This window comes from Diadema antillarum, unplaced genomic scaffold (genome assembly GCF_040938485.1).
Source record: "Diadema antillarum isolate AM-2024a unplaced genomic scaffold, OU_Dant_1.0 scf00000093, whole genome shotgun sequence".
Lineage (NCBI taxonomy): Eukaryota > Metazoa > Echinodermata > Echinoidea > Diadematoida > Diadematidae > Diadema > Diadema antillarum.
The window spans coordinates 2,549,782-2,573,200 of NW_027270982.1; the positions used below are offsets into that span (position 1 = coordinate 2,549,782).

The 23,419-nt window shown below is 40.3% G+C and overlaps 1 protein-coding gene across 1 annotated transcript in view; it reads left to right on the plus strand.

The window, feature by feature from the left end:
• Nucleotides 1-23,419, plus strand: part of LOC139718331 (dynein axonemal heavy chain 5-like) — an 81,965-nt gene that overhangs the window by 8,641 nt on the left and 49,905 nt on the right. Inside the window, 27 exon segments of the mRNA XM_071629810.1 lie at nucleotides 1,910-2,044; nucleotides 3,602-3,683; nucleotides 4,591-4,623; nucleotides 6,488-6,645; nucleotides 7,432-7,572; nucleotides 8,236-8,451; nucleotides 9,066-9,242; nucleotides 9,803-9,916; nucleotides 10,429-10,536; nucleotides 10,928-11,237; nucleotides 11,531-11,667; nucleotides 12,425-12,510; nucleotides 12,863-13,184; nucleotides 13,817-14,023; nucleotides 16,087-16,258; nucleotides 16,539-16,684; nucleotides 17,410-17,569; nucleotides 18,051-18,314; nucleotides 18,804-18,988; nucleotides 19,940-20,060; nucleotides 20,416-20,552; nucleotides 21,045-21,177; nucleotides 21,180-21,245; nucleotides 21,710-21,945; nucleotides 22,183-22,242; nucleotides 22,244-22,406; nucleotides 22,647-22,947. Of these exon segments, the coding sequence (XP_071485911.1) occupies nucleotides 1,910-2,044; nucleotides 3,602-3,683; nucleotides 4,591-4,623; nucleotides 6,488-6,645; nucleotides 7,432-7,572; nucleotides 8,236-8,451; nucleotides 9,066-9,242; nucleotides 9,803-9,916; nucleotides 10,429-10,536; nucleotides 10,928-11,237; nucleotides 11,531-11,667; nucleotides 12,425-12,510; nucleotides 12,863-13,184; nucleotides 13,817-14,023; nucleotides 16,087-16,258; nucleotides 16,539-16,684; nucleotides 17,410-17,569; nucleotides 18,051-18,314; nucleotides 18,804-18,988; nucleotides 19,940-20,060; nucleotides 20,416-20,552; nucleotides 21,045-21,177; nucleotides 21,180-21,245; nucleotides 21,710-21,945; nucleotides 22,183-22,242; nucleotides 22,244-22,406; nucleotides 22,647-22,947 (4,370 nt within the window).

Sequence of the window (23,419 nt, forward strand, 5' to 3'; positions counted from 1 at the left end):
TCATACAAAAGTTTCCACTTTAACAGTGGTTGGCCCATATGGTAATACAGTGTACCTGGAATATTCCAGAATTCACCAGTTATCAAATATAAGGTCAAGAATGGCCCAAGATGATAAATACCTGTAAAATTTTAAAGGACTTTGCTAGAACTTTCTACAAGTTTTTAGAAGTAAATAGAAATCATGACACACTGTTTGTAAAAGGTGAATAAGTTGGGCTGAGGTGGCAATATTCTTGAAAGTTGTTGACTATCAATCACAAAAATTATACGGATACTATAGTGTAGAATGATAACTTTTGTGGGCTTTTGTTTGCATTTCTTTAAAGAAGTGAATGAAATGAAAATGAAAACAAAAAGTGAAGTAAGTAGTAGATAACTTGTTTGATTCGATCACTTAAAAACTTGTAGAATTCATAAAAATATAATAATCCCAAATGATATTACATAAATATGAAGCTAGTGGAACTCCAATAATGACATTGCAATTGTCTTTTACTAATGAACCTGGTTACAGGATGTGGTTAGAGATTAATTATTCATATTACATACAGTCTGTATGATTATAAAGGCAATCTTTATGTGTGAGCCTATGACATCAGTGGTTTTCCTCAGCCACATATTCAGCAATACACCATTTCCATTATCAATAGAAAAATCCTGGACTGGACCAATGTTGATACAAATTGTATACACCTACTTTGGAAAGAAGAAGAAGAAAAAAAAAGATGAAGGAGAAGAAGAAGAAGAGGAGGAGGAAGAAGAAGAAGAAGAAGAAGAAGAAGAAGAAGAAGAAGAAGAAGGAGAAGAAGAAGGAAAGAAAGAAAGAAAGAAAGACACTGTCAAGTATTTGCTGTCAACAAGGAGAGCCAGTCTACTTGCTTCAGTAAGAACATTAAAGACCACATAGTTATTGTTGGTATGGAGTCTGCTGGTGTAGACTAACTCTGCTTGCAGTTGCCAGGTAACAGAGCTATGCACTAAGGTATGCTCCCTGAGTATACAATGGAAGTACTATGCAGTAGCAGTAATGCATGAGAGTGGCGGAGACAACTAGTGGTGCGTGAAGTGCCTTTGGAATATTGACTAATTAGAGGCATCAGAGATGTAATATGATGAATTGTTTATGGTGGACCTGCCCATTTTTGTGCGGGTGATAGCAAAGGTGAAGATGATGACCAAAAATATAGTAAGCATGGGAGATTTCTAAGTTGAATAAAGTGATGACAAACATCATTTTGATGATGGATGCATCTGGCTTTCTTTTGGAATATCCATACATCTGATTGTAATGTGTCATGATGGATGACAATTTAAGGTACCATAATCCTTGTGTTGTTTCCTACATTTGATTACAATGTGCAGCTCCCCTTCCCTCCCCCCCCCCCCTGGTTTTGACCTATTTGGTATGAGTGTCTGTGATCTAAAATATTACCATGGGTGCTGGAGGATACAGTGTATACCTGTATACCACAGATTGATACCAGTTACAGGGGGTAGAAATACACAACCTTTTGTGTTGTTGAATCAGTAGTCATGGACACACGACCATCGGAAGAAGCGTACCAGCATTTTGAGGGGAGGATTAAGGTATATTTATCATGAAGCTCGTCAATTTTTAAAATCCAATTTACAAGACAAATGGAATTGTGCAATTTAAGATAATTTTGATGTTGAGAAAAAGGGGTAAAGTTGAAATTGAGTGATTTTTGTGACATTGTACATTGTGAGCATACTTTGGCCATGATGTTTGCGTGATGGCTGCGATGGTTATTTTGAGTAACAATGCATCATGTATACCGTATCCTTGTACATAGTGATTTACATCGTACTTCTTTGTTGCATACATTGTATTTTAAAAGGATAAACATTGCTGATGCTTCTTTTGAATTGTCAATTTGTTCTTCCAGCAAAAACTGAAGGAGGAGCGGGAGGCCAAGCGGGCCCAGCTGGATCCCCGCCATGAGTTCGTCATGGAGGCGGTGGCCAACTCCCTCCTCCTGGAGAGGGCGGATGTTGAAGATGCGGTGCTCGAGGGGAACAATGTAAGTTGGCTTTACACCCATCTGTGGTGGTTTAATCTTCCCTTTAGGGAGGATTATTCAAAGTCTGGTATGGCATAAAGTTATAATACACACCTTCACATACCGTGTTGATCCTCCAATAGGAGAGTTTAATGGCACAATATCATCACCTCATCCAATTTGCATATGGTTGTATTTGGAATATTATGTATATATATAATATATATATATATATATATATATATATATATATATATATATATATATATATATATATAAATGCTTAAACATTTGTCATTCTATTTTGTGTGATTTTACTCTTTATTTAAGAAAAAGTTCAATGTGAAATAAAGAGTTTTCTGCCAATTAAACCTATTTATTATTATTTATTATTATTATTATTATTATTATTATTGTTATTATTATTATTATTATTATTATTTAAGCTTATGAAGCATTACTTGTACATTGATTATGTTTGAGAATATCATTATCAATTATGATATTAGAGATGTCTTGATAAACACTTTGAGCATCATAAGATTGAGGTGCATTTTGTCACTGGTGATTGTTTTCTGGAAGGGGTGACCAGCACTGCCTCCCACAGTGTTTATGCTATTAGAGTCATTTTAGGGTAAGGCTGCCGTCCGAAATGAGCGTACAGTGCCTCTGCTTGATTGTTGCAAAGATTTCAGCACCTGCCCCTCTTGATGTTGCTTAGAGTGCTGGCTATTCACTCTCCCATTCAAACGCGAGCTGTTTTTCTCCCTTCAAGATAAACCAATAAGATAAATCCATCTGAATGCAGCATTCTCTCATTTGGCAGAACAGTGACAGGTGCATGCGGGCATGATGAATAACCAGGATCCTGTATTGTTGATAGAATTTGATTGAATTAAAACTCTGCGAGTGCGAACATTTCCAAGTGAATTGAGAGGCTGCTTATCAGGAAGAAAGGAACCGACTCTGTATTAAAAAAATTTGCCATTTTATCAATAATTCAAGAGTTTGATGCAGTTTTCATTGTTTTGTTTGATCGTGAGTGATCGTCAGAACAGAATTGCAATGCTCACTATACATGTAAAACATCTTGCTAGTGCCATGCAGTATTACACAAATCCATTCTCCCCTTGCTGCCAGCTAGACTTGAAAATGATTTAAGGCAGAATAAAAAAACAAACAAATCATTTGACATTCAAGCTGCTAAAATTGCACAATATTTAATGAGACCTTCTGTTAATGAGCACCCTGCTTAATAGCACTTTAGTGCAACTGATCACAATAACATTTCTAAGGAGGCTCAGAGCATAGTCCAAGCCACTGACTCTCGACTGGGTGGTCTGTGGTTCAAATCTGCTGTTTAGCAGCAGGTGTGCCTTCTAGGCAAGACACTTCTTTCCTCACTGAAATATCACCCAGATAGGACTTGAAACCTTAGTCCTGTGATTGCTCTGTTCAAAGCATTTGATTTCTTCCTTAGTGGCTGTGAATCCAAATTCACCTTACTCAGATATCTCGAATGATTCTGAAAATATCATAAATATAACCTTCTTTGTATTTCTTTATATTGTATTCCAGATTGACAAAATGACAAAGTTCTTTGAGACAGAAACCAGCACCCATCTTATGTTTTTCTACCAGGAGCCAGACACAGGAGAAAGTAAGTGTACAGATAAACACAGAGATGAAATCTAATATTTTTATTGCAAACTAATGCTGTTTGAATATTCTAAGTAAATTACATTTACATGAACTTCAGGTAGTGCTACTTTAGTTCAAAGAGATTTATTCAATAACGTGATAAATGCATCTCATGTACTGTATATGCCAAATATTTTGCGAGGTTTTTATTTTTGTGAATTAAAAACACGCAAAAACATTGATTCTGATCCAGACGTGAATGTGATGTGCACACATACATTTTACTGTTCAGTACCGTGCTCCCAGATCACGAATTTAACCACTCACAAAATCGTTTTAAAGTCCTGATTCACAAAAAATTAGACTTGCTAAATATATGGCGTACTGTACGAGCTGAGCTGAAATTTTCGCGGTGGTGTTATTTTCGCGAATTTCGCGAATTGCCTTTGAACCGCAAAAATAACAGCACGCGAAAATAACAACGCGCGAATAGCTAAGTTCAGTTCGACCCTCGCAACAGCGAAATTAACAACATGCGAAAATGTCCTCCATGTAGCAATTCGCGAAAATATCTCTACGCGAAAATTTCAGCTCGTACAGTATACAATAACTGACATACATGTGTAAAGGATAGAGAGATGGACTGATAGATATTGGGCAGATGGTGGATAGATAGAAAAAGAGAAAGAGAGAGAGAAAAAAAGGGAGAGTGAGAGACACCACCACCACCACAGTATGGCATGTATTATGGATGAATACACTGTTACATCAGTTGTCAAATATGCCCACAGTTTTGCCAAGACTAACCTCAGATTGACAGTTGGAAAACTGGTACATGTACATTATCACATTACAATTTCATTCTGCCAAGATACCATGATCAAGATCATGGCTAAGATGTTCTCTCTTATGTATTTTCTTTTCAGATGGCCGTCATGCATGGATGCAAGACAGTCAAGGTAAGATAAAAAGGTTGATGTGGGAACACCCCAACATCACCACAACAAACAATAGTTTGTACTATTTTGCGCAATTAATTCTTCCTTTAATACGCGTGGTAACTTCTATTAAAGATAAAACAAAAAAAGTAGACTTGACTGTCATATTCTTTATGTCGTGTTGTGAAGTAAGAACTATACTTTCTAAAAGACAAGTCTTTTTTTGGCAGGCGGTCAAATTCATGGTGATCTCCTGTATCTTGTGATTTATCTCTCCTGAATTGTGGCGCACCTGCACTGAAATTCTCTGTCAATACTTCGTCCCAATCTTTTACCTCCTTACAAAGCAGCAGAATTCAGTTGAGAGTTAACAGATAAAAGGAAGTCTAAACAGCCCACTCATGCAAGTAAAGACTTGTGATGGAAAGCAACAAGTGACTATAAACTTATTTCTCTTACCTCATATTTCATTTTTTCTGTGACTCTTGTTAATGCACCACTCCATTTAATAGAAGATGAGAGATGTCATATAGGCCTGTGGCAGAACACACATCATGTTCGCCTTTCTTATGCCTCCCGCAAGAGTATTTGGAATGATTGAATGTTGAATATGACATTACTGAATAGACCCGGTGAATAGGACAGGGAGACCAGGTGTCTCATACAGTAGTACATCTTGTATTGGATGAGTGGGTGGTATTAAAGTCTACGCCAAGCAAGTGTGCCTCAAAGAACTATTACGTCAGTCTGCATGTAAGTCCTTGTGTCACCTGCTTTGAAATACAATCATTCACATGATTGATTAACTCAATATCTGTCCATTCAAACAGAAAGGACGAAAGAAGAAGAAGAAAAAGAAAACCCAAGAGAATACAAGAATATATAGAATAAAATGCTCGCTTGGAAACTGAATGAATATGCTCTTTTGTATTGAATTCAGCTGCAGATTTCTCCCGTAATCTAATGTATGTTGAAGTATTTCGTCAGTGCGGCTTACATAAATCATGGTTGGATGTAAAAGCCAGTGTGCATGCTCTGGCATTCATTGTCTAGAACACCTGCACGTAGGCAGGAAAGAGAATACCTTAAGAAGTGTTTTCGATGCTATACCATTTTTGCTGCTTAACACACTTCAATGAACTTTTGAAAGTGGAATCTCTGTTAGTTCTTGATGATTTGAATAATGAATTTTCCAATTACAATCACACCTTTTTTGTCACAATTTGTCAGAGGCTTTTTTTTTTTTTGCTGACAGCTATGATGTAGACAGCTGTAATTGATGTCAAAAACTTGTTAAAACTGTTCAACAATGTAAATTGTAGACATGTAAATCATAGACAAATTAGTTTTGTTTGTGAAGAGAAATAAAAAGTCCCAATCTGAAATTTTTACTTCATATGGTAAATGAAGTTACCACTCCTCATTGATTCTATGGTATGCTTGTATCATTATTTTGAATGCTGACAGTATACTGTAAAGCAAGATATTTTTGCGGCGTGAAATTTTTGCGAATAGGAGCCGATGCCTTTTGCACAGCATGAAATTTGTGTGAATTGCCAGTGGCATTCAATGCATACTTTCGCATACATTTTAATTTCGCAAATTTTAGCTCTTGTGAAATCCGCAAAATTAAAGAGCATGCAAACTTTTTTTGGTTTTACAGTATACTCTCTGAGCCAAAGTCACGTTTATGAATTTACTTTTTGACGCTGGAAAGTTTTGCAAAAACAATGGCCTCCATAATTCAACTATTAATTGCTAATTGTGTTGGAATGCTTCAGTGAGCTGCAACACTGACCAAGAGTTACATACTAGTTGCTAATCTTATTAGAATTTTGTCTTCATGGTGGTGTTTCTGTACTTGATATGAATATCTGATGAATAGGCGAGCCAATGAGACTGGGTCCCCAAGGCACCAAGGCAAAGAGCAACAAGCCCAGGGTCTATGTGACCGACGGAAAGGACATCCCACTCAACGGGGTCTGTGTGTTCTTCCTTAGAGCCAATGCCAGCAAGGCCATAACGGAAGAAACCATTCACAAGGTATGCTCCCTCTCACTTCTCACCCCCGATTATGAGTATCGTATGATACCTTCTAGCTCAGTGCTGAGAAAAAAGAACTCACAGAGGTGTACATATAGCACTTCTGTATATGAGGTATTCGCTACGCTGCAGAAAGTGGCTGCAGTATTGCACACTACCTGTTCTTTCCCCTCGCTGGTAGATAATATTATGTACATAGTGGCATAGTTCAAATTCACAATATTGCCTGGCCTTCGTGTGAGGGCTGGTACTGGGATATATTGCCTCGCCTACAGTAACATCTTGCACTCATGTTTGACTAATTATGCAAGTTTATCCCAGCATGTGCATGTGCAATCTAAGATCACCCACTGGGCAAATAATATCAGGTACAGTGTATTTTGTTCTGATAGTGCCCAAAACATTTTCTTTTGCAATATCTCATGATAGAGACAGTCAAGTATATTGAAATATTATGATCATCATCAAAGTTTTTAATGTTTTGAAGGGAACACATTGCTGATAATGAGAATCAGGTGATATACGAAGCATATGTGGGTGTATATAAAGACAGATGCTTAAAAAAAAAATCGCTCACTTATAAAAGTTCTGTCATGACGCAAGGTGAACTGATGTCTGATAGATATGGCAAGGCATGATACAATTACAAATGTGAACCAGAACTGAAATATGAATTGTGACTACAAGATGTAGATGTTGGACGTCCTTTGTAAATGTTGTGTTGCAGTAGGTTTTGAATTTCCTCTGTGTTCACCTTGATATGACTCCCTTTGACCCCGCCCACAGGAACTGATTTTCACAGTCCTGGACACGAATGGGATCGGTCTCCTCAACGCGGTGGAGAAGTACCTGGCAGAGATCATCATTCCCTTTCTGCGCACCAACACAAACGGATGGGGACAGCTTGGCTCGGCAGCAAACCATCAGGTACGACTCTTTCAAACTGATGGAAGCAGCTTGTTGAAGAGTTTGTACAGCCATGCATTCGCATATTGTGTGTGCAGTGTTACGATCTAAGAAAGATAGGCAGTACATTGAAAATCTGATGTCGAGTGAGAAAGTCACAAATACACTTTCCCTTGGAGAAGATTCCCACCTTCTGTGATGCTCTGATTGTGTTAATAACTACTGCTCATTCGACTGATAGTTATCACAATTTTCTGAATCAGACAAAATACATGTACTTGTACAGGTTACATCATACTGTAAAAGCTGTTATTTTCATGTACAGATATTTTTTCCAATGAGAAGATCACAGACATTTTTGCGAGATGTTGTATTTGTCATTTGTCACCGAGGTCATTGTAAGTGCTCTAATGCCTGTCCATTCCGCAAATTTAATGCCTTCGAGATTAGGTGGTGATATTTTCATGTGTTTTAAATTCGCAGCCCCAAAATGGTTTGTGAAATTCACGAAAATGAAATCCTCACAAAAATATCAGCTGTTACAGTGGTTGTCAATTGTTGATGCGTTCATCAACATTTCATTTGATTGATGATGGAGCAAACTTGTGGTGGGAAGTACTTTAGGTTTATAAAGTGTATTGAGCTGTTATAGTTAGAGTTTTCTTTGCCTTGAATCTCTGTCAGGCCCGCCATGATTTCCTTCTGAGCCTGGAGGCCTTCGTGTCGATCCTTGGTGGGGCGCAGAATTCCCTCGGGGAACGCATGGAGCTGAAGAAGTGCCAGACGTACGACGTGTCCCGCCTGACCAAGCCGGCCGACTACATGGCTGTGGCCAACAGCACCCATGACCTGGAGAAAGTGGAAGACATCATGGCCGTATGGATCAAACAGATTGAACAAGTGAGGCTCACATTCACTGACAGATGACAATCAGGATTTTTTTTATCATTCATGGAATGCATTAGAGCATGAATGTGGCAAGAGTTGAAATCAAATGTGATGATTTGGTTTGCAGTTTTTGGCTTGATATGAGTGATAAGGGTTGTTTATACTAAGCAGTACAGAGAAATATACATAGTCTTTTGTCAATATCATTTAGCATGAAGATGTCCTACACATCATAGTATATTTATTGAAGTTATGTTTACACACATGGCACATGCATCTTCAAAAATATGTGATAGAGGCATGCAAAGGATATTGAATTATTCTGAAATTCTATGATGATGCATTATGTTTACAAAGACCTGGTCATATATGAGTGACATGAGACACATACTAATTGACAAGGAGCTTAATTTGTAACTTTTGTCATCTCTCCAAGTGAAGTTGAATCACTTATTTGTAGTATCAAATATGTCAGGAACTTATTCACAATTGTAATAATGAAGTTTTGTTTGATTTTATGTGTTTGCAAAGTGAGAATACACAGGATTAAATAGCCAGCCCTTGTTCAGACTGCAGTGCAAGTCAAGGATGCTATCACTTTTCCGTTGTCGTACACTCTCTTCCAGGTGCTAGCCGAGAGCGAACAAATGCGCAAGGAGGCGGACAACATCGGGCCGCGGGCCGAGCTGGACCACTGGAAGAAGCGCATGTCACGCTTCAATTACCTCTTGGAGCAGATCAAGGGGCCGGAGGTCAAGGCAGTGCTAGGAGTGCTGCAGGCTGCCAAGTCTCGTACCCTCAAGGTGAGTGGTCACAGGAGCTCAAGGTGGCCCTTTCTCATCTTCCACTGTATCTAACAGATTATAAATCTTTATTCATTTATCTTTTATCTATTTATTTATTTTTTGCGGTCAGGTTTACCCTTTACTAATCACTTGAGGTATAGGCCTTTGAATCACATCAGTATGTATGGCATATTGTTCAGATGCTATTCTTGTGAGATAACAGACCAAGTTATTCTATGATATGCAAGTATGGCATTCAATTATAAATTGATGAAAAATGGCAGAATGATTGACACAACTGAGAAAGTGTTTCTAGTCTCTGGCATGTATTCACTTGAATTCATTAAAATGTACTACTAAGAGCTTGCATATCTTTTAATTTGAAATATAACAAATATCTCTTAACATGATTCAAATTTTGTTCCATAGAAATCATCATCGAGTATGAAAGAATTAAACGAATGTTTGGTAGAGAACATTACGTACTTGATGTAGAAAAGGCTTGTTGTGGAGAATTTGACTTCTGAATCTGACTTTCTATATTTTCCAATTCCTGTTTTTGTTCTTTGCCCCTGCAGAAATGGATGGAGTTAGACCGTCGGATCACAGATGCAGCCAACGAGGCCAAAGACAATGTGAAGTTCCTCTACACACTGGAGAAGTTTTGTGATCCTCTGTACAACAGCGACCCGGTAAGCATGTGTACACACCTTATTGTGCTGTTTTGTCTTTCTTCTTCATACAAAGATGGACAGAATATGATAGCAACCATTCAAACCTCTTCACCAGCATTTTTCATGATATTTTGATCATTATCAGCAGGTGTTTTTTGTACGTTTGTTTTTGTTTTTGTTTAACCAGCCTTTGACAAGCAGGCCAATGTTGAAAACAACTGGTATTCAATGCTCATGTGTAAAGCAGTGTGTTTTGCTTCTTTTTTTGATGGTGTTGATAGCAGTCATCAGCAGTAATAATTTATCTCAATCTGATAGTGACAGATATTACTTTATTCAACACTATGGCATTGCTCTTGTGCTATGAAACCTGTGTCATACCCTTCAAGAGCTATAGATGTTTGCAGGTGATACACTATATGCACCATGTTGTAACCCTCCTTCTTGCAGTCAAGTAAAGCACTGAATATGCATGAAAACATTGACCTCTGATTTCCTCCATGTGGTCTCTGCATTGTCCATTCGTGTAGGTTGGCATGGTCGAGACCATCCCTGGGCTGATCAACTCCATCCGCATGATTCACAGCATCTCCAGGTTCTACAACACCTCAGAGAGGATGACTTCTCTCTTCGTTAAGGTGAGAGAGAGTCAGGGATAATAATACAGTGGACTCCCGTTATGACGAAGTATTCTTCGGGAACAGCATTTTTCTTCCGCTACTAGTATATCAAAATTTCGTTAAAACCGAACAAATAAACAATAAAAAACATATCGCGGGTATTGTTGCAGCCTGAATTTTTACTTCCTTGTAACTGGAATTTCATTATAACAGTGTTTGTTTTAACAGGAGTGCACTAGATGAGTCAGGAATAATGATATTTTTTTCTCTAGTGGTAAAGATAGTACCCAAATCCTAGTGAGGTAGCATAATGAGTTACAGCTAAGTGCATCGGCACATATAGGATTAAATCATGTTCATTCAAAACTGTGAATAAACTAGAGTGTCTGTTTGGAAATCGTGACTGCAGGTGACCAATCAGATGATCACGTCTTGCAAGTCCTACATCACCTGCGGCGGCTCCATGTCCATCTGGGAGCAACCGCGCAACGAGCTGATCCCCAAGCTCAAGAGCTGCATCACCCTGAACCACGAGTACCAGCAGTCCTTCCAGAAGACCAAGCAGAAACTGGAGAGCATGCCGTCCGAGCGCCAGTTTGAGTTCTCCGAGATGTACATCTTTGGCAAGTTTGACACCTTTGAGCGCCGCCTGGTCAAGATCATTGACATGTTCGACATCATCGAGCGCTACTCCCATCTGGCCGACTCGCGAATTGAAGGTGAGTAAAAAGGGTTGCAGAGTTTCCGCCTTCATAGTGAAATCAATAATCATATTAATGCTTACAGCATCCTGTGACGTATTCCTAGTCCTGTAACTTTTACTTGACATGAAAATGCACAGCAATCTGGCTGGAATCTAGTCCAGTTGTGGTTAGACACATTCCATTCTGTGCTTTAATTCACCTTCAGGCATTGTTGATCATTGTATTTCAGTGTTTGTGTGAACACATGCGATCCTCCGGCAAACTTGCTGTAATATTAACTCTCGCCTCCTGTTTCATCCATCACACAGGGATGGAATCCATGGCGAACCGTTTCACCGTCATCTACACATCCATGAAGAAGAAACCCTATGACCCACTAGACCAGAGAAAGGCAGAATTCGACTCCGACTACTCTGACTTCAAGCGCTCCGTCAATGACCTTCTGGTAAGTGCCCAATCTGGCGTGAGCTTGATGCTTGAAGATGCTAGTTATGTTAGCATCAAGAGGAGGTAAATGATTATCAAGTGAACAGTGGCTCTGACCTTATTAACTCCACTAGCTCCCTTTTGGTAAAAGAAAGTCTTACCTACCGTGAAAAAAAAAGAACAACTTTGCGACATTATACAAGAGAGACATCAACTGCTAAACTACAGAATACCCAATGAAATGGTTAAGGCAGCCTTAAAAAAAGATTATGATGGGACATTGCTACTGTTTTGACATGCTTTTGTATATAGAACCTACTTTTAACTCTTTATGTTTCCAGAGGAGGTTTGTATAATCATAGTGATGCCATAATTACATTATGATTACATTTTCTGTTGAGTGTCTTTGTTTTCTTTGCGACAGCTTTTTGTGTAAGATAGCATGTTATGGCCAAGGGTTTGAAGAAAATACACTATCATCCTCATTGCCCTCCAATAAAATGCACTAGTAAAGATATTCAGATAGATATTACACTCTCTTAGTGAGATTTTCAGACATAGCAGTTTGCTCTTCTTTTCATAACAGAGTCCTGCTTGTCAAGGTAAAAAAATAAAAAAACAAAATCCAGAAACAAGAATATCATGAAAAATATGTGCATTGCATATTCCAGGCAGTAGTCTGGGTGATTTGGTATGCATAAAGTGCTTGGTCTATGGTGTGAGTGTGAAAGTGGACACCTTATCAACATTGCCCTATTTGCCTTTCTTCCGTCAAGGTTCAAATAAAGACTTTCATGGACAACATGCTGGACAAGATCTACAATGTTCCCAGAGCCTTGCAGACCATCCGCAAGTTTGAGAGGTGAGGATCCCACCATTTCAGACTGTCGCTTCAAATTTCAGGAAGCTGGTAGTAAATTTCTAAGCTCCTGTGTGTTATAAATTTGTCACTATAGATGTGATTGACAACTTACAAGATTTAAAATATATTTCTTGGTTGCCCATGTCTTGTCACGTCAACCTTATTCAGGTTTGCTTTGAAATGCTTTCACTATTTTGGTTGGATATTTATCTGCTTCTTGCCTTCAGCCTCCCTTACCCCCTGAAAAAAAAAAAAATATAGGAAGAAAAAACAAACAGCAACTGGAGTAAAACAATTTCCGAACTAGTTTTGAATCAGTTCATTAAAGTTTTCATGATGTTGTTCCTGACAGGCTTGACGTACCCAATCTGGGAATCCAAGAGAAGTATGCTCAGGTCCTGTCTCGCTTTGGCCGCGAGATCGAGAACACGTCCAAGAACTACCAGCGCAACAAGAATGATCCCCCCATCGGGCGGGACCTGCCCCCAATGGCGGGCAAGATCACGTGGGCCCGGAACATGTTCCGCCGCATCCAGGAGCCGATGGACGCCTTCCAGCAGCGCCCTCACCTGTTGAACGGAAACGAGGCGAGGCGCATCATCAAGAACTACAACAAACTGGCCAAGGTTCTGATGGAATTCGAGGTGCTGTACTACCGCGCCTGGGTTCGTCAGGTGAGCATCATGTGTGTGTGTGTGTTTTCAGTTTTTAAAAGATGCAGACAGAAAGCTCAGAAAATAAAAACTGCCAAGATGTCATTCAAAAAGATATTGAGTTGAGATTTGATTATCCTTCCAATATTTTCAGTCCATGTGATGCAGTACAGGTACATAGTAGCACCAGCAAATGTACACAGAGTTTGATCAATACAATTTCTACCCATACTCTAATTGTTCAGACAGGTTTATTAAGGTGGGGATATTTCTTAAAGTCTGCAAACTGCAGTGAAATTTGAAAGGATGAGGTTACTGGTGCACACCAAATATGGTAGATTCAATATAGTTTTGTCTCTTCATAAAGAAACAATTTCGTCAAAATATTTACCAAATAATGTATAACTTCTTAGCTTGTGACATATCATCTGAGAATTAGAAGTGTGATGTCTTTTAGCTTTACTGTTCCAAGTATCTTCTCTTATGGTACACATTTATCACACACTATACAATGTCAGTCAAATGCAGCCCTAGTGGAAATTGCCTTATATAGTAATGGAGATATACTTGTAGCATCATGTGAATATGATGGCTATTCAAATCTGTTCTTTCTTTCTCTTTTTCTTTTTTCTCTCTCCATTTTCACAAATCAGGTTGAAGCCATCAAATCAGGCCTTCACGCCTCCCTCCTGGTCCGCCACCCGGAGACCCAGGAGCTCTACGTGAACTTTGACCCCCAGATCCTGACCCTGATCCGTGAGACGGAGTGCATCTACCGGCTGGGCCTGGACATCCCTCTGGGGGCCCGGGCCATCCGTCAGAAGCAGGCACTCTTCAAGGAACACTACAACAAGCTCCAGGTAGGTCCAATTTTACAGTTTGGAATCTTTCTACTTCTTCCTGGAGAAGGAGCTACTTTGAATATACAGCTTTCAGTATACAGATCAGTCAGAGCCCATGTCCACATGTAGCAAGATGTAACTGTTTTGTATATTTGCTGCATGCTTGTAATGCAATCAAATGTGATCTTAGCATCATTTCTATTTTCTTGTGTTAAAGGGGGTTTTCCTAAAGCATATGTCTGTACACCACACAGATTCGTTTTAACACCTGCAAACAGATTTAACACCAAGATATATTTTTAAATGTACTTCTTCTTATCCACATTCTTCCCCAGTAATTCTTCAGTCATGTACATTTTGAGATATTAATCTTTTTTAACAAAGACAGCTCTTGCTGGAGCAGACATAATGACAACATTATGGCTTTAAGGAGATAATTTGTCTGGGAAGAAAGTGTCCACTCTATTTTTAGCTCACCTGAGCCAAAGGCTCAAGTGAGCTATTGCGATCGCCCTTCGTCCGGCGTCCGTCGTGCGTCGTGCGTCGTGCGTCGTCCGTCGTGCGTCGTCCGTCGTCCGTCGTGCGTCGTCCGTCGTGCGTCGTGCGTAAACTTTTTACATTTTCATCTTCTTCTTGAAAACCCCATGACCGATTTTCATCAAACTTGGCAGGTAGCATCCCTAGGGGGTTAGGAACTCAATTTGTTAAAATGGGCACCATGCCCCACCCAGGGGGCCCCCAGGGGGGCCCAAACCCCCCAAAATTAAGGAATCTGTAAAAATCTTCTTCTCTAGAACCAGAAGTGATAGAGCGAAGTTAATACTATGAGTTAGTACATTGATGACTGTAGTTTCAAGTTTGTTCATGGCAGAATCAGGGGTGCCCCCCTTGGGACCCAGGGGAGGGGGGTGGGGAAGGGTTCTAATGGGGCCTAAATTGTACATTTTCATCTTCTTCTTGAGAACTCCATGACCCATTTTCACCAAACTTGGCAGGTAGCATCCCTAGGGAGTTAGGAACTCCATTTGTTAAAATGGGCACCATGACCCACCCAGGGGGCCCCCAGGGGGCCCAAACCCCCCAAAATTAAGGAATCTGCAAAAAACCTTCTTCTCTAGAACCAGAAGTGATAGAGCTAGGTTAATACTATGAGTTAGCACATTGATGACTGTAGTTTCAAGTTTGTTCATGGCAGAATCAGGGGTGCCCCCCTTGGGACCCAGGGGGGGGGGGGGTGAGGAGGGGTCCTAATGGGGCCTAAATTGTACATTTTTATCTTCTTCTTGAGAACCCCATGACCCATTTTCACCAAACTTGGCAGGTAGCATTCCTAGGGGGTTAGGATCTCAATTTGTAAAAATGGGCACCATGCCCCGCCCAGGGGGCCCCCAGGGGGCCCAAACCCCCCAAATGAAGGAATCTTTAAAAATCTTCTCTAGAATCAGAAGTTATAGAGCTGAGATAATACTATGAGTGAGTACATTAATGACTGTAGTTTCAAGTTTGTTCATAGGAGATCCAGGGGTGCCCCTCTTGGGGGTAGGGGGAGGGGGGTGGTTGGAAGGGTCCAAATGGGGGCCTGAATTGTACATTTTCATCTTCTTCCTGAAAACCTCATGATGGATTTTTGTCAAACTTGGCAGGTAGCATCCCTAGGTGGTCAGGATCTCAATTTATCAAACTGGGCACCATGCCCCACCCAGAGGGCCCCAGGGGGCCCAAATTCCCCCAAAAAGGAATCTTGAAAAAATTGGGCCCTTATTGTACATTTTCATCTTCCACTTGAGAATGCCTCGTCAAATTTTGGTAGAGCTGTGAATAATTTAGATTAGTGACTGCGTGAAAGGTGAACTTGCGATACTCAGGTGAGCGCTAGACCCACGGGTCTCTTGTCACTAGATAGAAAAAGCAGTACATTATATACTGCACAGTATGCACCTTGAATATTGTTTGTATGCATTACTATTGCTTGGCTGAATGTTAGCATTATCAAATGTCAGCTTTAGTAGTGGACCAAGAACTTTTACTCAGGATCAAGGGGAAGGAGAGAACTAAGCATGTGTGTTCTACTTGCCCTTTAGCTTCTGCTGGAGGAAAACAAGCGAGTGCGCAGCAAGATCCAGACGGCCTTCGAACCCCTGATGGAAACTCATCTGGACAAACTGAACCAAGTGATCGACCCTGGTCTCACCACCCTCACCTGGACCAGTATGAGCATCGACGGTTACGTGGATGATGTCTATGCAGCCCTGGGTATGTACTCTTCCTTTTTTTGTGTGTTTACTTTCTTTTACAGTGCCAAATAGATGAATGAATCCAAAGGCCTGTTTACCAATCAATATTTAGTTTGTATTTGACAAGAGGAAAGTGCAATACATTTTGTATAGTATTTGTTTTCTTCTTCAGAGTGCCATGAAAGCATATACACCTCTCTGATGTATTTGATTACATGTAACATATACTAGTATAAGAAGTGTTCTCTAGATCACTCAAGATAAGGATTTGCTCTATCTCTCCCTCATCTCATGAACAGCTGACCTCGAGCTGTTGATGGACAGGGCCAACGACCTGTGCCAGTTCCGCATCAACGCTGTCCTTAGGGAGATGAGCGAGACCCAGCTGTGTGAGCTCCCGGAGGAAGAACCCTGGACTACTGACCACTTCATTAAGAGGACGCAGGTAAGGTTGAATAAGAGGAAACTTGTGTGTTCTTTTTCCCACATTTTTTTGAGGCTTGAAGAGTGCAGTTTGTTGTTTTCTGTAGGTGAATTTATTTTTGTGTGCTTGTTCATTTGTTCATTTATATTTTATTTTATTTTGTTATTTTTTTTCATGGGCAAGAGAACAATTGAATGTCTGAATATAAAAACGACCCAAGTCCATTACAGAAAATTTAGAAAAATGTAAATTATTAAATGATTTTATGATGTTTTTTAGTTTTTACAGTTAGTAGAATGTTATTTATTCATATTTACATGTGAAACAATCATTTTACTGATCATTTGTTTTTTCATGACTTTGTAAAGGGTCTCTTAAGAAGATAACTAAATTTTGACTTGGGTCGTTTGAATTTTCAGGTATTCAATTGTATTGTGCAATTGAAATTCATGCACAGCAGCTGTGCAGCTTGAGGTGGATAGTAGAGGTTTATTTCACGAGAGCAATGTAGTCAGATGAACAAATTCAGGAGAGTTAAATCTGTGCATGTTCAGTGAGTCTGTTATCATAAATAACTACTAAAGATGTCGTAATAGGCAGATATTCGCTCTTGAGGTACTGATTTCCCTACACAAATTGAATAGATCACGGTATTGGTGTTCCCTTTGATGTTTGACTGTAGGAGTAGCATGTTGTAGGAAGGCATTTAATGATTTGCTTTGCTGCCTTTCTCTTAATGCTTTCAGGAGCTGTGCAACAAGGGCATGGTGACACTCCAGGTGAAGAGCATTCAGGTGGAGGAGGCGGCCAACGAACTCATCAACATGCTGCTGGTGGAGTGTGAGGAGGAGGAGGAAGACGACGAGGAGGACGACGAGGAGAGGGAGAAGGAGACGGAGGAAGAGAGTAAGAGAGCAATTGTGATACACCGTGATCGCAAGTCACATCTTAGGACAGAGTTTCTAGTATGGAAATATCTTAAACAAGGAAAAAAAAAAGATTTGGGAAAGTGATGCAGTGCCTGTATTATATTGAAGTAATGCTACCACTAGGACAAGGGTGCCTTTGTGCAATGAAATATCGAGATTCTAGTATCCTTGCATTTAAAAAAAAGATCCTTTTACACATTTAATTGCAGAACACTTATGAAAGTTCAGGATTGATTACTGTACTGGTGTTCTAGAAGATAATTAATGAAAGAGATGCATACCTTCTACATAAAAACAAAAATGTAAAGCTGGATGCTGCCATAAACTTCAATGTGTCTACCCCTATTTTAAGTACAATATCATTCAATGTGGATAGCTCATTTGTTGATCTTACTTCAATTGAGCCAGGAAGTTAATGCTTCATTTTCTTTCTTATTTATTGTTTACACTTTTCAAAGATGGAGAGAAGAGGCGATCAAGTCCCACACCCTCTCGCGTCAGCGCCCGCAGCCGCAGCATCGCCTCGAGGGCCCAGTCCGCAGCGGCGATGACCGCGGCCAAGAAGCGCCGCGAGAAGCGCGAGCACCTGGATGAGTCGGCCCAGGAGCTGCTGGCCCATTTCAACCACCGCAACCTGGATGCCCTGCTCAAGGTCACCCGCTACACCCTGGACGCCATCCGCAAAAGGGTCACCTCTGGCTCCTCCCTCAGCTACCTCACAGGTCAGTTTTCCTGTGAGCATATTGACCTATGGAAACAATTCACATACATACATACTTCCTTGCACACATATGTACATACATACATACATACATACATACACATTTGTTTAAAAAAAAAACATTGTACATGCATACATACATATACTTAGCTTTATGTGCTGTAATTGTGAGAAACATTTTAAAGTGTGAATAGATACCCATAAGGATAGAAAAACTATCAAAGACAGAAGGAAAAAAACACGAATGAAACATCAGAGCAACACCAACAAAGAACCTTAACGTGCAATCAATGTGAATAGAACTATTTTACTGTCAGCAGAGTACAGCTATGTGAATGGAGATTATGGTAAAATCAATGCCTAAGCAGAGTTAACTGCATAATTTATGTGATTGATGCAAATGAAGCAGGGTGCCAAAAAACTCTGAGCGGACCAATCAAAAGAAAAGTCCAAATGACATTTATATCTCTCTTGTTTTTTAATCATGAAGCTGATCAAGGAGACAGCAAGCGAAAGGAGAGCCCGTTCTTCCGGTGTGCTGTTACCCTGGCCATCCCCAACATCACCATGCAGCCTGCCCTGGATGAGGTCCAGCAGACGCTCAACAAGGCTGCACAGCTGGTCTTGGGCGTGGCCAAGGGTGTGGCCCAGTGGAGCAAGGAGCGGAAGTCAAAGGTGCGTTTGGTCTCCCCATGTTTTATTATCACTTGCGTGCCTGAAAGACCTGGTAGTATGGGGTCTCATAGGTGGCCCAATTCATTAGGTGCCCACAAGGGTATATTCAAAAAGCATGAATAGCGCCAGTCAACAAATATGTGCATCAAAGTGTGCGCTCATTGGTAATGGTTGACTCCAGTTGAGATTTGTTGGCTGTGTGTTCAATTACAAAGAGATGCGTGAAAAAACTGGACACACAGTTGTATGCAATTAATCATGGGCATTTTTCTGGCCTTCCTAGTCCATGGTGTCCCAGGCTACCAGGTCTTTAACCATATTAGGACCACCATCCACAAATATATGGCATTTACGTATTGTACAAACATGCTCCCTATTGAATTGAGAGGGTTAATGTTGGAATAAAACTTTTTCATATACGCAAAACCTTCCCAATGATATCTATATTTCATTTATGGTTCGCTAATAGCATCAGAATTGTATTTGCCGTTTTATAGATTGCACAGTCCTTTGGCTTTAACTACATAGATTTTAACATTGTTAGATTTTAACATTCTTTGATTCTATGATATGTTAATTCTATGTAGTTTGATAGCATCAGTTAGTTGCTGATGTAAACCAATGCTTGATGTGATGCATCCTTTGCATGACAATTCTTGACAAGAAACGTTACTGCATAAGCTGTGAATGAGGTCACAGACATTTTGCGATTTGACACCGAGACTATAGTAAGTGCATTATTACCCTAGTGTATGGCAATATTCTCGTGTGCTGTTTAATTAGTGCTGTTATGTATGTAGTGATTCCCAAAATTAGCAAAAAATTAAACCCTCGCATGAAATAACAGCTCACACGGTATTCAGTTATTTGCCTGTTGATTGATTAAAGTGATATGCCCGTAATACAAGTATTTGTTTGGCTAATTCGTTTCATATTTTTTCACCATCGTAGGCGAAGCAGGAAGCAGACATGCGTGCCAACGCTCTGGCCGACTCGGCCCGACGCAGCAGCGTCTCCAGCATGGCAGCTTCAGAGAGCTCTCGCAGTGACATCACATCTACCAAGAAGGGAGGCAAGTATCAGGGATAAGGATTGTTCAGAATGCGAGTTTTTGATGGGAAATATTTCAATATGATGTTCCACCTTGCTCATCATGTTTGTTCTCTTGAGTGATGTTGAATGACAGACACATGTGTGTGCTCTCTGTTTTGTCCATCTTCATCTTCAACTTCACTTTTCTTTTGCTAATGAATCAACAAAGTTTGATGGAATGTGGTGTTAATGGGAATTTTTAAATGCCAGCAACGCATTTTCTTCTTACACCTTTATGAATGTCATTGCCCGTGCAGGTAATTGACTAAGCTTGCAAAAATGTCTGAAAAGAAAACAGGCCTCATTTTCAATTTGATTGTTTTGTCTTAACGTAGGACGCATGGATGATGTCATCGCCAGCACCTTGGTACCCCAGGTGCAGACAAAGAACTATTTCAAGAGCGTTAGTGAAAACAAGGAAATTGCCAAGCTGGTGTCCCTCCTCTCCACCTGTGTCATGTCCACCAAGAAGGTAAGCTGACTTTTCTCATGGCATTCGTCTCTTTATGAAGATGTATTGTTTCCCCAGTTACTTTTAAATTCGCAAAAAGCTGTCTGTTTGTGTTCTCTAGATATCAGTGTGAGCTCCTTTTAATCCTTACTGTGCATTGGTTGCCAATTAGCACATGGATGTCTGGAAACTTAATGTCAATGAGTAGAGATTATGTGATCACCCTAGTCCATAGTGTGTCACCATTGCCTTCTGTTTGAGCAAGGCAAATTAATATGCATGAGTAGGTTTGATAACTGTGCCACTAGCTCAAGTTCGTTTTATTTAATTATCTATTTGAATTTTATTAGATAATATCAAGTTTGGATAGATTTCAAAAGTATGATGGAAAAGTGGGTAAATTCAGTGCTTGAGCACAGAAGGGGTTGAACTTTTCTCTGTCTGTCCTTAATGATGACAAACAACAACAATGGTATAAAAATGGGACTCTCCTTTGCCCCCCCCCCCCTACAGGAAGTGACCACTGCACTGGAGCGCTTTGAGCGCTACCACCCAATCTGGCAGAAGGAGCGAGATGAGACGGTGCAGGAGTTCCTGGACAGCCAGCCCAAGCTGGGAGACTTCCAAACCACCATCGTTCACTACCGAGACTTGAGGGGGCGATTATGGGTGAACCAGAGTTCTACAACGTTGGTGCCATCGCACTCTACACGGGTAAGGGCATACTGTAGAGCCAAAAATTTTTGCATGCATGAAACTGTCATGATTTTTGTGAGGAGTAAAGATTTGCAAAAGTAAAATGCATGTGAGAGTTTCTTTCTTCCTACGCAATACATTGAATGCTAGTGACAATATGTGAAAAAGACCATTGGTTCCAATTTGTGAAAGTTTCGTGCCGCAAATGTTTCTGATTTTACAGTATCCATGAACGTGTCCAAGCTCTCTCATTTATGAGGTACTTAATCGCGCTGATGAATATGCAATAATTGCAGTTATTTATAGTAGTAGGTGTCGGGTTCAATTCCTGGCTTTTTCTGTCATTTTTTTTTTCACTTCTATAATACTGCTTGATCATGATCTCACAAACAGTGATCCTGGTCATTTGTTAGTGGATAGTTATAAAGTCACATCGATCCTAATGGATTTTTGTGTACCACTTCATTGCTACCCTTACTCAGAAAACCTGAAGCTGTCATTGACCACGGAGACGAAGGCTTGGTGCGTGGCATTTGGCAAGGCTTGCAATGAGAAGTACCGCACCATGATGGAAGAGATCATCGAGTTCATTGACGACATCACCAAGAAGCTCAACCGCCCGATCAAGGACCTGGATGACATCCGCCTGGCCATGAAGGCCCTCAAGGACGTCCGGGAGAACGAGATCCGCATCGACATGGCCATTGGTCCCATTGAGGTAATGTGCGGGAGGTGACATTTGATACAATTGGTGCATTTTGTTCAGAGTGAATTTATTCATTGGAATTGAGGTTCCAAATTCTCTTGGGTCTTTTTATTTTTCATCTTCGTAAGTATTCCTCTCCAATAAGAAATCAGTGTGTAAGAGATGATTAGACATTGTTGTGGACTTACAGGAGCTTTGTGAAAGTGACAGAGAATTAAAACAGTTTTGATTTTTTTTTCTCTCTTCCAGGAATCATACAATCTACTGAACAAGTACGAGCTGCTGGTCGCTAAGGAAGATGCAGAGCGGTGTGGACACTTTACGCTACAGCTGGGCCAAATTAGCAACACAGGCCACAGAAACCGCCCATCACCTCCTCTCCATTCAGCCCAACTTCCGCGGCGAGCTGGTCGACAACGTCCAGACGTTCATCGTTGACTGTGATGACTTCTACACTTCATACAGGGAGGTGAGTGTCCACTCTATACTTTTATCATGCATGAAAGCCCATGTGGTGATATGAAAAAAATAGCATATGCTGTATAGCATATGAAAATTAAGATGTTATGATGGCTAAAAGGAATGTTCAAATGGAAATGAACCAATCCAAGCCCAGCCTAAAGTCTGCATTTGTTTTCCACCGTTGAAGAGATGGTCAGCTATGGAAGCCAAATATGCCAATAAATCCATTGTCACCGATCCTCCACCCACAGAATGGTCCATGGTGACGGGCCTGCCCCCTAAGGAGGCCAGCGACCGGCTTCTCATCTACCAGAACCACTTTGACAATCTCTACCGCAAGTACATCACCTACAGCGGCGGGGAAGAGCTCTTTGGTCTCTCTGTCACAGAGTACCCGGAGCTGCTCCAGATCCGCAAGGAGCTGAACCTCCTCCAGAAGCTGTACGGCCTCTACAACGACGTCATCGACCGTGTCAACGGCTACTACGACATCCTCTGGCTGGACGTGGACATCGAAAAGATCAACAATGAACTCATCGACTTCCAGAACAGGTCAGTTCTTTTATGCGTTCACTCTAGCTCCTTGCATGAGAGGCGTGCATTTTCTGTGTGTGCAAGCTTGCCTTGAGGTTTGATTTTTTGCATGCTGTAGTACACTGTGTGTCTGAAAGCATGATGTCTGATTTTATTGTGTAGGATGTGATAAAAAAGTTTGCAATATTTCTTGAGGTTGGAAGATTTTTGTGCATTATAGACATCGTACTCACGTTTACAAATGTTTGTCTTTTGGTGTTAGGCTGTATGTTGTACTGTGTGAGTGTGAAAGAGTGTTTTATGATCTGATTTGTTTTTATATTGACACTTTATAGCAATACTGTTTTTTGTTCTGTACATTTGCTTTCATTTAACAAGAAAATGCAATGTAGATTTTTGTGTTTGTGTGTGACAATACTGATGAATAGTGTAGAAGAAGTTCATTACTTGAAAGATAACTCACTATACCAGGCCAATGCACAACAACACT